This window comes from Esox lucius, chromosome 7 (assembly GCF_011004845.1).
Source record: "Esox lucius isolate fEsoLuc1 chromosome 7, fEsoLuc1.pri, whole genome shotgun sequence".
NCBI lineage: Eukaryota > Metazoa > Chordata > Actinopteri > Esociformes > Esocidae > Esox > Esox lucius.
In genome coordinates, this window is record NC_047575.1 from 3,596,344 (window position 1) to 3,609,351 (window position 13,008).

The 13,008-nt window shown below is 39.9% G+C and overlaps 1 protein-coding gene across 13 annotated transcripts in view; it reads right to left on the reverse strand.

Annotated features, from left to right (window-relative positions):
* phldb1a (pleckstrin homology-like domain, family B, member 1a) overlaps positions 1-13,008 on the reverse strand; it is a 55,906-nt gene that overhangs the window by 23,215 nt on the left and 19,683 nt on the right. For 12 of the 13 annotated variants that reach the window (XM_020048400.3, XM_020048407.3, XM_020048399.3 and 9 more), the window contains exons 3-5: positions 11,801-11,924; positions 7,204-7,374; positions 373-498 (exon numbers count right to left, since the gene is read on the reverse strand). In XM_020048400.3, coding sequence (XP_019903959.2) covers positions 373-498; positions 7,204-7,374; positions 11,801-11,924 — 421 coding nt within the window. Of the gene's footprint in view, positions 1-372; positions 499-5,291; positions 5,730-7,203; positions 7,375-11,800; positions 11,925-13,008 lie in introns of those variants that run through there. The other variant, XM_020048409.3, reaches the window with a different exon arrangement.

Sequence of the window (13,008 nt, forward strand, 5' to 3'; positions counted from 1 at the left end):
TTTTTCAAAAGACATGTCAATATATAATACTTCTGTGTGGGACGCTACTGTACCTACTTTTCTTCTAGCTTTTAACGATGCACAGTGTTTATACTGTAGTAGTAATAATAATTGTCCTTCATTTCTTACAGTGTAGAACAAATTGACACAGAAGTAAATGTGGTGACTCCACCAAAGGATGTCCTCGAGAGCTATTGGAAATTACTGCTCCGCTAAAGAAGAACAGTTCGGAAACTGTTGCTGTAGGGTTGCAATGTTACGCTTATGAGCAGATGATTTCTTTAAGAACTGCCTGATTCCTGTATTTCGTTGTTGTGTTTTTATGGCTACATGAGTGTCTCCTGTAATATGAGCTGTACGAAGCTTCAATACCTGTTTGATGGGTTTTGAAGGCCCCAGGCCCCTGGCTCCCACCTGGCAGCATGCTCTTCATCCTGAGGGCCTCTTCTGGGTGGTTAAAGCGGAAAAAGGCTGACTGACCAAAGCACAGCATGCACCCTTGGAGGGACAAGAGGATGAAACATAGAGTGGTTACTACAAGGAAATGGAAGGTTAGACTACCAGGACAAGCTGTCCAGTGGGGGTCTAAAAAAAGAGCTGGACGTGGGTCTGAACTATGAGTGCACGATGGGTGAGGATGTTTGATAGCATCCCCCCTACACAGGACTTAAGTTTAAGATTAATGTGGTAAAGAGACAATACTAATGGATAAGAAAGTGAATTCAGGAGCAGTCCAGAAATGAAGACTCCAGATAGTAGACAGTAACATTTGGTTAGGGGAGAAAATAATGCATCATTTGACATGGGACAGGAGACAAAAGTGGACAACAGTGTTGTGAAAAACGGTCTCTTTGCTGACCTCTGCATTCACAAGTTAAAGTACCTGATAACATTGTCTGTATGAAAAAACAGGACTATCACATCCCACCAGTATTCACGACTTGCAAACCAAGTAATGATTAATTCTTCAGGGAAGGACTGCAAATTTCAGTGCAGTGCTTTTAAAAGGCCTTGACTATAGGCCACCACTTAGCCTTCTACTCCTCCTGGCAATTAAAGCTGAGAGACCAGCTGGCACCTCCAGCCACGGTTCACATCCATCATGGTAGATAAGTAGCGCTGCATTATTAGCTGAGCGAGTGATGATATAGCACTGAAGGTAGGCTTATGACATGCAAAGTAATATTGGCTATTTGCTGAGGTAAAGTGATTTGCCTGGAACCAATGACTAGTTCAGAATTTTTAAGACATGGAATAACAATGACAATTGTCAAATAAAACAACAGATTAAAGTGTCGCTGATAAAGACATTCAATGCACATTGGATGTTCTGGTTATTGTCAATTCTGAGACTGCTGGCTGCAACTGCATGATGAAAAACCATTTGATTCGGCTGTATCCTTTCATATACAAACACAGGAGAGAAAGATTTTTTGTCAATTAAATCTGGCTTTCTAATTGTGAAGTCATACATTTAAATTGATGAAGCTCTGTCCCTGTCAAGCATCTTAATGATTTACATTCATTAGCAATTGACTTCCACTGACAAAAATATATTAAAATTAGACAAATAGTTTTTTCCTGTTCTCAACTTTTGGTAGTTCTTGCCCGACACAACATCCTAAAGTAATGCAGATCTGGATTCACAACAAAAATATCACACTAATTAAAACCATAATTGACTGGAATATGTGAATCCTGCCATGTATTGTTCTTTAAATGGCTATCTAGCTAAAACCTGTACTTAAACCCTAAATTAAACAGTCTTGATTTCTCATTCAGGACAGCAATTGAAATCATACCCTTCATTGTTCCCATGACCAAATAGTACAGAAGTTTAAAGGATCGGCATTTTTGATCCTGGGGCCTTTTTTCGGATTATATGGCCTAATCCTGGACTGTGGAGACATTATTATTTTTTAATTAATACAGTTTTGAGAGTTTAAGATATTTTAAAGGAAGCACCTCCCGGCTAAAATGAAAGTGAACGGGGCAACAGATTTAGCGTTCGAAATTATATGATATATTCGGTTTTCCAAAACGGGAAGGCTAGGGTATATTGATATAGTTCTCTGTATGTTCTCCGAAAACAATTTGTGTCAAAACGACCATTGTATTTGTGTCAAAACGAGCATTGTATCAATGGTTATCACTGTTAATTCTCTCTGGAGAATGTAAAAGCAGCTACTTCGTGGATTGATCTGTCTGTGAGGAGGCTGTATCCGTAACCGGCTTTGTTCACAGAACTGTAGCTCACGTTAGCTTGCACAATGAGCTCTAACAAAAATGCCAGGAAGTTGTATTAGTTGCTAGTAAACCGATTGCGAATCTGTTAGATTTATCTTGCAATCGGCATTGTTTACTAAACTGTTGCCCACGCTAGCTAGTAAACTACTACAGCTTAAACAAAAATGCCAACAAGTTCTATTAGCTGCTGGTAAACCGATATGTGAATCTGTCTGCAAGGAGGATTTATCTGGCAACCGTGTTTGTTTACTAAACTGTAGCTCACGTTATGAGTGGGATTTATTGCTACCTAATGTTTTCAGGAAACTTGTTATGAATCGGCTCCAGTGCGTGCAACAGATGGCATTAACTTTCAAGCTCTTATCAACCCTGCAGTTTAGCAAAACCTTCCACGTCCCCAAAGAAACTGGAAGAGGCAAAGGCTGGAGGGATCGACCAAACAGACAACTCTCAATTCTATAAGTAGGCATGTGATAGCTATTTGGATAATTATGTCCTAAGTCCCGTTCTGCATTAATAATATGGGGAGGTACTGAAATTATTACTACTACAGAGCATTGGCACGATTTTCATACTGTTGGGAACGGCCAGGACAGTTATTTTCCCTGACTGATAACATTCCTGAATGACGACCTGTCTTTTAGGAAATTGGCAAGATTTTATTTTATTAGCACAACAGGGGACTGCACATTCTCAAAACGTTTTGAGTGACTGCAGGAAAAACTGTACTCTCAAAACTGTCTCCACCGTCCAGGATTGGGTTAGATAATCCGAAAAAAGGCCCCAGAATCATTAATAGCGAAAACTTCCTTTACTTCAACCACTGGAAGCCTTGGTATCTAAGATAGGAAGCGTACTTTAGACAGTTGGTGTTGTTAACCTAATCTAGGTCAAGAACTTGTTCAAATGTTGTTAGAATAGCGGACACAGCTCTTTGTAGTTTGTTTTGCTTTTCCTCTACATGGTTTAAAACAATAAGCCTAGGTGTTTTTTAACCCGAAAACCTGAAAAAAATTAAGAGACAAATGTGCCTGATTCCAGCCTTGCTGAAGCATCCCCAGATCATCACCGATCCTACACCAAATTCCACAGTGGGTGCGAGACACTGTGGCTTGTAGGCCTCTCCCGGTCTCTGTCTAACCATTAGACGACCAGGTGAAGAAGATGACCTTACTCCATTCCTCAACGGTCCAATCCTTATAGTCCTTTGCAAACTTCAGCCTGGCTAGTCTTTGCTTATCATTGATGAAGGGATTTTTATCTAGCTTTGCACAACTTTAGCACTGCCCCTAGGAGCCTGTTTCGAACCGTCCTCCCCGTGCACTTCACCCTAGCTGCTGTTTGCCATTCTTTTTGGAGGTCAAGTGATGTCATCCTACAGTTGTTGTGTGACATTTGAATGAGTCAACGGCAATCTCGGTCAGAAAGACAGTCTTTTTCGACCCTCTGCCAGTCTGTAGCTTTGTTGTCCCCAATGTCTGTTGCTTGACCTTGTTCTTATGAACTGCCATCTTTTACATTTTTAGGATGGAAGCAACCTGACGCTCACTGTATCCCTCTGCCAGTGAAGCCAGAATTGAACCCTTCTTTTCCTCACTCAAAGCTTTTCTTTTCAACTCTTTTGTCATGGTCAATAATATTTTTTTATTCAAATTACCTTTGAGGTACTACTTGCACTGTTTTTGCCATCCAGCTGGTTCTATTGCAAGAGGATAGTGATGACCACAGCAGTGGGTTTTATACTTTTCCTTGTTAAATTAGATTTGGTTTAGGTAATCACGTAATCAGTACCTCATTAAGTAAAATGAGGTGTGCCTGTGTTGGAATTTAACGGACACTGGAATGGAATGGCTGCCATACATGTAGAGATGCTAATTTAAGAAAAAATAGGAGTTGGGTCTTAATTTTTTCCCGAGCTGTATATGTCATATTACAGGGAACAGTTTAGTACATGCAACATACTTTAGGGATCTCTAGTATTGCGTTAAAACCAATGTGTGGTTTCAACCACTGTCTTGTGGTTTCATGGACCTTAGAGTGATGCAGAGTATGAATGACTACGTATAGAGCAAAGTAAACAACACCATTATCACAATTCAGTTTGTAATATAGCTTTATTCCTGGCTTGGCTTCCCCAGTGATTCTAACCACCTTCTGCCACTGCACTGATCAGACCACTCAAACCTCAGAGCTGGCTGTTGACAATGTGGTAAATTAAGAGCTGCTTAATCAATCTCAGTCAGGCATGTTTTAGTGGTGAATTATGACTGGAGGTCATTTCATTTAATAAATGATCCAGGCTGTGTATGAACACACTCAAGAATGGAATGACAGGGAGACAAAGAGAGAAACTGAAAGAGAGGGAGGAGAGGCTGTCTATAAGATAGCATGTTAGTAGAAGCAGAGGTCTACATACAACATAAAAAAAGGGATTACAATGACAATGTAGTGGACTGCAGTCATTATCAATACACTTATTGGTTGAAGGGTTATGATTGATTTTTAGTTGGCTCCCTGAGTCACAGTCATCTCATAACAAAAACTGAACAAAGAAGAGAAAATGGCGCAATCAATATTATTGGGCAACAGAGTTGGTCAAAGGATTCAAGTCTAATTGGTCCTTAGTGCCAGTGCCAATTCACTGTATTGACACAACAGTGGAACATGACCCACATTCTATTCTGGAACAGGTGTGGGAGGAGGAAGGGTGACGGTGCATGGTGGTTAAGACTCATGTGGAGAGGGGTCAAGAGGAGAAATGCAAAACTTGAACAGCATATACATTCTAGGAACAAGCATGTGAAATAGCTGACAGACATGAACCACAGGTGAGTAAAGTACAAATTCGCTTTAAAATAGTTAACTACAACAATTGCAAAAACAAAAAATAGCTGTTTGCGGTGATGTCTATCAAAGCAATGACCGCACACCTCGACATCTTCGATGGTGGCGTTCAAGCACATTTTCGTTTTGAAAATGACATTCACAGGTAGATATTTAACAGACAATAATATTTATTCGTTAAAGACCCAATATTCACTTACGTGTATCTTCAGTTAATTTGCTTTCAACATTGTCTTTTTTCCATTCGCTCTTCCTTGTAATTTAATTACAACGCGCGAGAAGTGCGTGCTTTTCCAATGCCTCTGAATATAAAGTATTGCGGTTCTACTCCTTCAGCACAAAAATCCCAGATGTCCAGGTCCGGTAAAAGTGAATTATAAATCTAAGCAAGCTATTTTGATTATGATTCAGATGCCTAATAGCCTTTTTCTCGCAAATTATTGAGCAAGTTCCCAAATTAACGAGGAGAGTAGACTACTACAGACCGTTGTAAGTGAAACGCACTCTTCTACAGTCTACTCAAACTTTCTGTCGTTTTAAATACAAAACTGAATCCGAGTGTAGCCTACGCTACCGCAGCCCAAGCCTCCTTGTCAGCTGTCTGTAGGCTCCGCGACCCACACACTGGCTGCCCACCCAGTCCACAAATTATATTATTGTCAGGCTTCGGCCCTATAGTTGCAAGACGCGGGAGGGGGCGGGTTGGTTCTTTTATTATGGAACCGTGGTTTTTATTATAGGACCACGTGACGTTTGCTGTCCGCTTTTGAAAATGGAATTACTAACCCTGGGCAGGGCAGGATATATTTATATATATATATATATATATATATATATATATATATATATATATATATACACACACATACATACATACATATATACATACATATATATATATATATATATATATATATATATATATATATATATATATATATATAATCTTTACTACTGTACTAAAACCTGACTGTTTGTCTCCTTTATCATGCCCTATACCTTCTGTCTGTCAACAAGGCTTCACCCTAGCCATTTCAAATGTGGTAGTTTTGTACAATACAGCAGGGGTTAGACACCCTTTTTGGGCAGTGAACCCAGTATCAATATTGTTTGTGATGCCATCATGTAAGAAAGTGATGTATTCAACCATCTTCATTTTCCTGGAACTAGTTGGTAGAATAAAATTTAGACTGGTTTGTAATAATGTTTCAGTCTGTAGGTAGTAAGGTTAGAAATTCATCTGCAAATCATTCAGGAAAAGCATCAGGCAATAATTCTGCATGATCTTCTATGTAGAATAGAACATCACCATATCATGTCTCCAGGAATACTCCCTGTACAATGCTAAGGTAAGTTGGGGTTATCTTAACCCTCCACGTGTCATCTTCCTTGGCTGGGTCCAAAGTCTATACATGACATTTACACTGTTCGATTTTCTGTCTACCTTGTTTTGCAAAATCGGAAGTAATATGCAGCCCACCTAACTAAATCAATTGTGGAGCAGTAGGAAAGAGAGAGAGTAAGTGAAGGAGAATGATAGAGAGAACAAGAGGGACTCTTTGAAGCAATTATGACAGCCTGTTTAATCAAGTATCCCTCTATCTAAGTCAAGGTCATACATTTGCTATCAAGCAAGATAGGCGGTTCTTAATGTCTTTCCTGTGTTTCTTATTAAAGGAAACAAAACATGTAGCTAGGAAATGTTCTACATGGGTAATGTAAAGCATGGTTTTGCTGCTAGATAGTATTTAACGAAGGTCTTTCATTACAACAATGCTGATTTGGTTGAAATGGAAATATGGATTCGCTGAAAACATGGTATTTTGAGACGAACGACCTAAAATACAAAAGGAAAAATATTAGGTAATTACCTGAGTTTTGGTGAATTCAATTTAATATCCAATTATTTCAGGAAATGCACATCTTGAATGATTTTTCAATGAGGAGGACATTTCATTTTAATTGGAGTTTAATTTACTTTCTCTGAATGGACTTACATTTGTTGGAATTCCTCAAAATCCCTGGTAACAAGCTAAATCATTCTCATAACACGTTAAGAATGTGTTTATTCAATTGTATTGTGGTTATTGTAATATATACAGTATACATTACCTTGTGAAAGGTGTACAGGCTTGGAGACAGGAAGACCATCCACAGAGCACTGATTGCCACAGGGGTTGAGGGTGATGCACCCTGCCCTGTTTTCGATGTAGCAATGCTGGGCAGCAATGCCAGGACCCTGCAGGGAAATATCTGTATTTCCACTGCCCAAGGTAGTCTGCCCTGTAACAACACAGCATTCAGTCATTAATCCTGATCTCCTTTTTTTAAACACATCCATGTAGGGCAAAAAAAACCGGAGTAATGTAAGATGTTCTGGATAAGGGTGTCTACTAAATAACTGAAATATAAATGTAAAATATATATTATTCTGTTCTTTTCTATTCCGTTTCATTCTACTCAGTCATGTCCACTCGGGTAGTTTAAGATGTTTAACAAGGACTGTATTGTTCTAGTTCAAAGCCGCACTGGTGGTTTTGGGGAAGGGGGGGCTGCGCTGGTCAGGCTGATGTCACAGGGAAGGAATAAAGCCAGAGTTCATGGCCACAATGGGGGCCTAGCCACTTGGGGTGTGAGGAGTACAACTTACAGCAGTTGCTAGGTCCATTCTGAACATGGCAGATAGCAGACTTGTGGCAGTCACATGGTACATGTAGACTAACCACTACTGGTGTAAGGCATGAAAGGCAAAACCAGAGAAAGGAGTGGAGCACATAACTTCACAAGTGGCGTGGTGGCGGCGGAGCACTTTCCCCTAAACCCCCCATTCATCAAATTACCACGTTAGCCATCACCCTGGCTTCACCAGACCGTTTAAATAGCCATGGACTGTGGGGGGAGGGGCATCACTGAGCAGGCTGCATTTCGAATTCCTGTCCAATCTCAGTGTGTCGGACTGCAGCAGGCCATACCACTTCACCTCCTCCCAGCGCTGCTTCTTGTGTTCTCGACTCTCCAGACAGGAAGATAGTGATAAAGGAATCACGAGACCACCACTGTGAGACTGGTAGAGTTACAATGTCCAGGGTGAAGGGGCAGAGAGGAAGTGTGGAGAGAGAGTGTTTCTGTGAGACTAGATACGTCTGTGTCTGTGCACACTAGATAACTAATGTGTTTGAAAGGGGTGAAGAGAAAGTCAGGCCAACGTGCTGTATTTCGCTCATTCATTTGTTGGTTAGATTTGAAAATGTCCATTGTCCATGCAATTTTGAAGTTCCCGCTTTGTTATAACACCATCTTTTGCTAATCCATTTCAGTAATGTCTGGAATGGAAATGACAGAGGACCAAATTGTTGACGTTTATGATTAATCTGTGTTCAGTTCGTCCATAACTAACATGGTTATAGTATGAAAATCTACTGTTCCACTACCATAACTCACACTGGATAAGAGCATGTGCTAAGTAACTTCAATGTGAAATGTGGTTGCGTAGCTGCTTTCTTCTTTTCTACTCCCTATCACAAAGTCCTCTACTTGTCATTCTTAGGATTATTAGATGTGGTGAGGCTCTGAAGACACAGGCTCCATGGTTGAACACAGCACTCTCATTTCATCGCTCCCTCCTCTTCTCATACCCCTCTCAGACAGATAGGATATCCACCTCCTGGCTCTGTGCTAGGGCACAGGTGAATGCATGGATAGACCTTTGGAATCATTAGTTTATTTAAACCAGTTAGGGATTTTCCCCTGCAAAAGCTTAAGCTTCTGGTTGTTATTGTGTAAGAATGTAAATCAGCTTCTTATGAGGGGAAGACAATTATGAATCCCGCTGCAAAGCAAGTGGACATGACTTGTGTGGCAGTTTTAATGGGTAATTTGTAAAAGCATTTCCTGAAATGAACATTTTCACTAATTCCTTTTAGTCACATTTGTATTGGTGGAACCGGAAACCATTTGAGTCATATCTTTGTTTCTGTGCATTTCTTGTCATTACATGTGGTTGCCTTCATAAGATTTAAAAAAATGTAACGGATATGTACAATTGTGCTCATAAGTTTGCATACCCTGGCAGAAATTGTGACATTTTAGCATTGATATGAAAATATGACTGATTATGCAAAATAAAACTGTCTTTTATTTAACGATAGTGATCATATGAATCAATTTATTATTACATAGTTGTTTGGCTCCTTTTTAAATCATAATGATAACAGAAATCACCCAAATGGCCCTGATCAAAAGTTTACATACCCTTGAATGTTTGGCCTTGTTACAGACACAAGGTGACACACACAGGTGAAAATGGCAATTAAAGGTGAATTTCCCACACCTGTGGCTTTTTAAATTGAAATTATTGTCTGTGTATAAATAGTCAATGAGATTCTTAGCTCTCACGTGGATGCACTGAGCAGGCTAGATACTGAGCCATGGGGAGCAGAAAAGAGCTGTCAAAAGACCTGCGTTACAAGGTAATGGAACTTTATAAAGATGGAAAAGAATATAAAATGATATCCAAAGTCTTGCAAATGCCAGTCAGTACTGTTGAATCACTTATTAAGAAGTGGAAAATTCAGGGATCTCTTGATAACCAAGCCACGGTCAGGTAGAACAAGAAAGATTTCAGCCAAAACTGCCAGAAGAATTGTTCAGGATACAAAGAAAAACCCACAGATAACCTTAGGAGAAATACAGGCTGCTCTGGATAAAGACAGTGTGGTTGTTTCAATGAGCTGCATGGTCAAATTGCCAGAAAGAAGCCTTTACTGCACCAATACCACAAGAAAATCTGGTTACAATAACAGCTCACAGCTTCTGACACACTGTCATTTGGAGTGACGAGACCAAAATAGAGCTTTATGATCACAACCATAAGCGCTATGTTTGGAGAGGGATCAACAAGGCCTATAGTGAACAGAATACCATTCCCACTGTGAAGCATGGTGGTGTCTCACTGATGTTTTGGGGGGGTGTGAGCTCTAAAGGTGTTACAACACCCTCATAAGCATTACTGGGACAGTTTTGTACTGCAGGAAGTAGTATATTGCTATCATAATGGCGAGAAAAGGCAATTAACAAAAGAAGACATTATAACCCTTAAGGGTGTAGGTCTTTCTTTTAGAGAAATTACAAAGAAAGGTGTCAGTTTCGTACACCTTCAAAAGGCACTTGGAAACTGGAGGAAACTCTAACAGGAAGAGGTCTGGCCAAAGTAACAACTAAATCAGAAGACAAGTGTCTGAGAGTCAACAGATTGCGTGAGAGGCAGTTTACAGGACAACAGCTTCAAGCACAGCTTAACACCATTCGAAGAAAGTAAGTTTCAACTGTGAAGACCACATTTTGAGCTGCAGGTTTGACAAGTTAAGTGACAGTAAGAAAGCCATCTTGAAATCTTCAGTTCATCACACAGTGTTTTTGTTCACCACTGAGTAGGCAAAAGAATGGTTCCTGCTAGATCCAAAGTCAGTGACCTGCACAGTGTGAGTTGGACCAAAATGGCTACCACAGTATTTTGCAACGCCGTTCAATACCCTCTGGTGTAGGTCTAATTAGTCAGGGGTTCCAAGTCAGAACTAGCTTCAAATCATGTAATAGCCAGCACAGTCTCCAGACTTAAAGCTTATCGAGCTGGTTTGGGTTTAATTAAGCAGAAGGGTGAAAGCAAAGCAACCCAGAACGGTGAAAGTGCAACATATTTGTGGGAACTTCTGGAACAGTGTTGGGAAGAGCGTTCCAAAATTTATTTGACTTCTTTCGTAGAAAGAATACCATGATTGTTCGATTGTTATGTCTGCAAAAGGTGGCTACTTTGATGAGTCAAATATTAACATACAATTTTGTTAAACAAAACCATTCCATGATTTATTTTTTGTCTCCAGTTGTTTATTTGTTCTATGCTTTAATTTCAGAGCACATTATAACATTAAACTGTGTGAAACTCAATAAAAACTGGAAAGATTGTGGTGTTTTAAAACTTTTGAACAGTAGTGTGTATATACATTTTCAACCCCTGTGGAGTGGATGCTGACAGTTTACACATTCCCCAAATAAGGACACAGTGACCTTACCATTAACCTCTACTTTTGAACAAATGAAGCTGCTGTGACATTTTCTGGTGAAAAATTCCAATGTTCAAGTGTCATTGGTCAGGCTGTGAATCTGAAGGATTAAGATGACCAAAGAGCATACTACAGAACTTAAATATGAATTAATATGACTGCATATATTTAAAAAAGCAACAAATAATATCAGTGTATTAATAATCAGGAAGTGGAAGCTGCTTCAGACCTCGCTGGTACTGCAAAAAAAAATGTGTTCCTCAAAACACAGGGATCAAACAAGGAGACTTTGAGAGAACTCATAGAGGTCAACAATCATTTTGAAAGAGAAACAGAGTTCAGTGGCGGAGACTGGAATAATGGTGAGTCAGTCAGCTATATCAAGAGGTCTGCATGACCATGGGCTGTGTGGTAGACACACCATTCCTCAAGTGAACTATGCTGGTGGCAGTATCATGCTGTGGGAATGCTTCTAAACAGCACTTACTGGCTAAAACACAGGAAATGAAATCACGAGAATCTGCTTCAGTCTGCTCAAAGCAACATTGCCGTGGTGATTACATCAAAATATGTCTCTATTTGGTTTATAGTCCAAGAACACATTCAATAGAGGCGTCCTCTGAATATTTCAGAGAAACCAAAGTGCTTACCTTCCTGTAGAGGTAGCAGCGTGATGGCTGTGCTGAGACGTCCACTACCTAGACTGACCAGGTGGGGGCGCTCAGCTTGGAACCTCAGTGACTTGCCTGTCTCAATCAGGTCCAGTGGAGTGCTCTATAAATTCCAAAAAATGTATTAAAAAAACAAGTCAATGAGAAAACCGACATGATTCCCTAGACGTGAGATAAAGAAAAAAACTGTGAAAAATTGTGAAGTCCAAACTTGGACTGCGGTCTTTTGGCGTTTTAGTGATCATATACCCATGTCCACATGGCTATCAGCCTGGAAGCAGACTCCCAATCGATTCCCCTTTTTCCTTCTTTCACACGTTATTGGAGCTTTTCAGGAGACTGGAGTGGGTGTCTGCCAAACTAAGCTGTATGTTTCCCCACGGCCCACTGCACAACTTCTCCCATTATAGGATTAATAAGAAGCTTACGCTAGGCAGGATATCTGGGTCCACCCCCTCGTTTGGGCATGCAGGGAGAGACCGGATGGTTTAATTTTGAAGACAAAAGCACAAGACTGTCCAATTGTGTCCACTAATTATGGACCAGTCGTACAGTATATTTCCAGGACATTCAAATAATTACTTTCAAAGTGTATTTATCAACTGATATTCAAATGTAGATTTTTTTCCTTTTTCTTTGGTTTGACCTCAATGTACTCCACATGTAGCTACATAAACAGGAAGACATACAATAGTAGCTTTATGGCAGATAAATGACTCATGGGGTGCTTACATTAAATAAAGCTTTAGGCATCATGCCTTTAGAGTCTGTCTTAAAATGTATATAGAGGAATGTTCCATGCTTTGAAGAAGGTATGAATATAAAACTAAGCAGCCAGTACACCTGAAGGCACTGTTTCAGCCTCTCATCTGCAGTTTAACAAGCTAGCTAAGTATTTCCTTTGCGTGCGTCTGTGTGTAAATCACACTGTCACCGCTGCTTCAAAGTAATTCCTTGAAAAAACTAATTTTAAGAGCTTTCCTTGTTAAATATTACATGGTGGAAAGGTTCTGCTATATATCATCGACTCCCCGAGAATTACCTCAGTCACCATTCATTTCAGCTCTTTGTTTCTGTCAGTCTAAAACAAAATTTCTCACCCAGAGTTCATAATGTCACAGTCTTTTTGAGCCCCTTATCCTCCATGCCATCTCCTGACCTTAGTCGTTAGCGCCAGTCTTATTGTT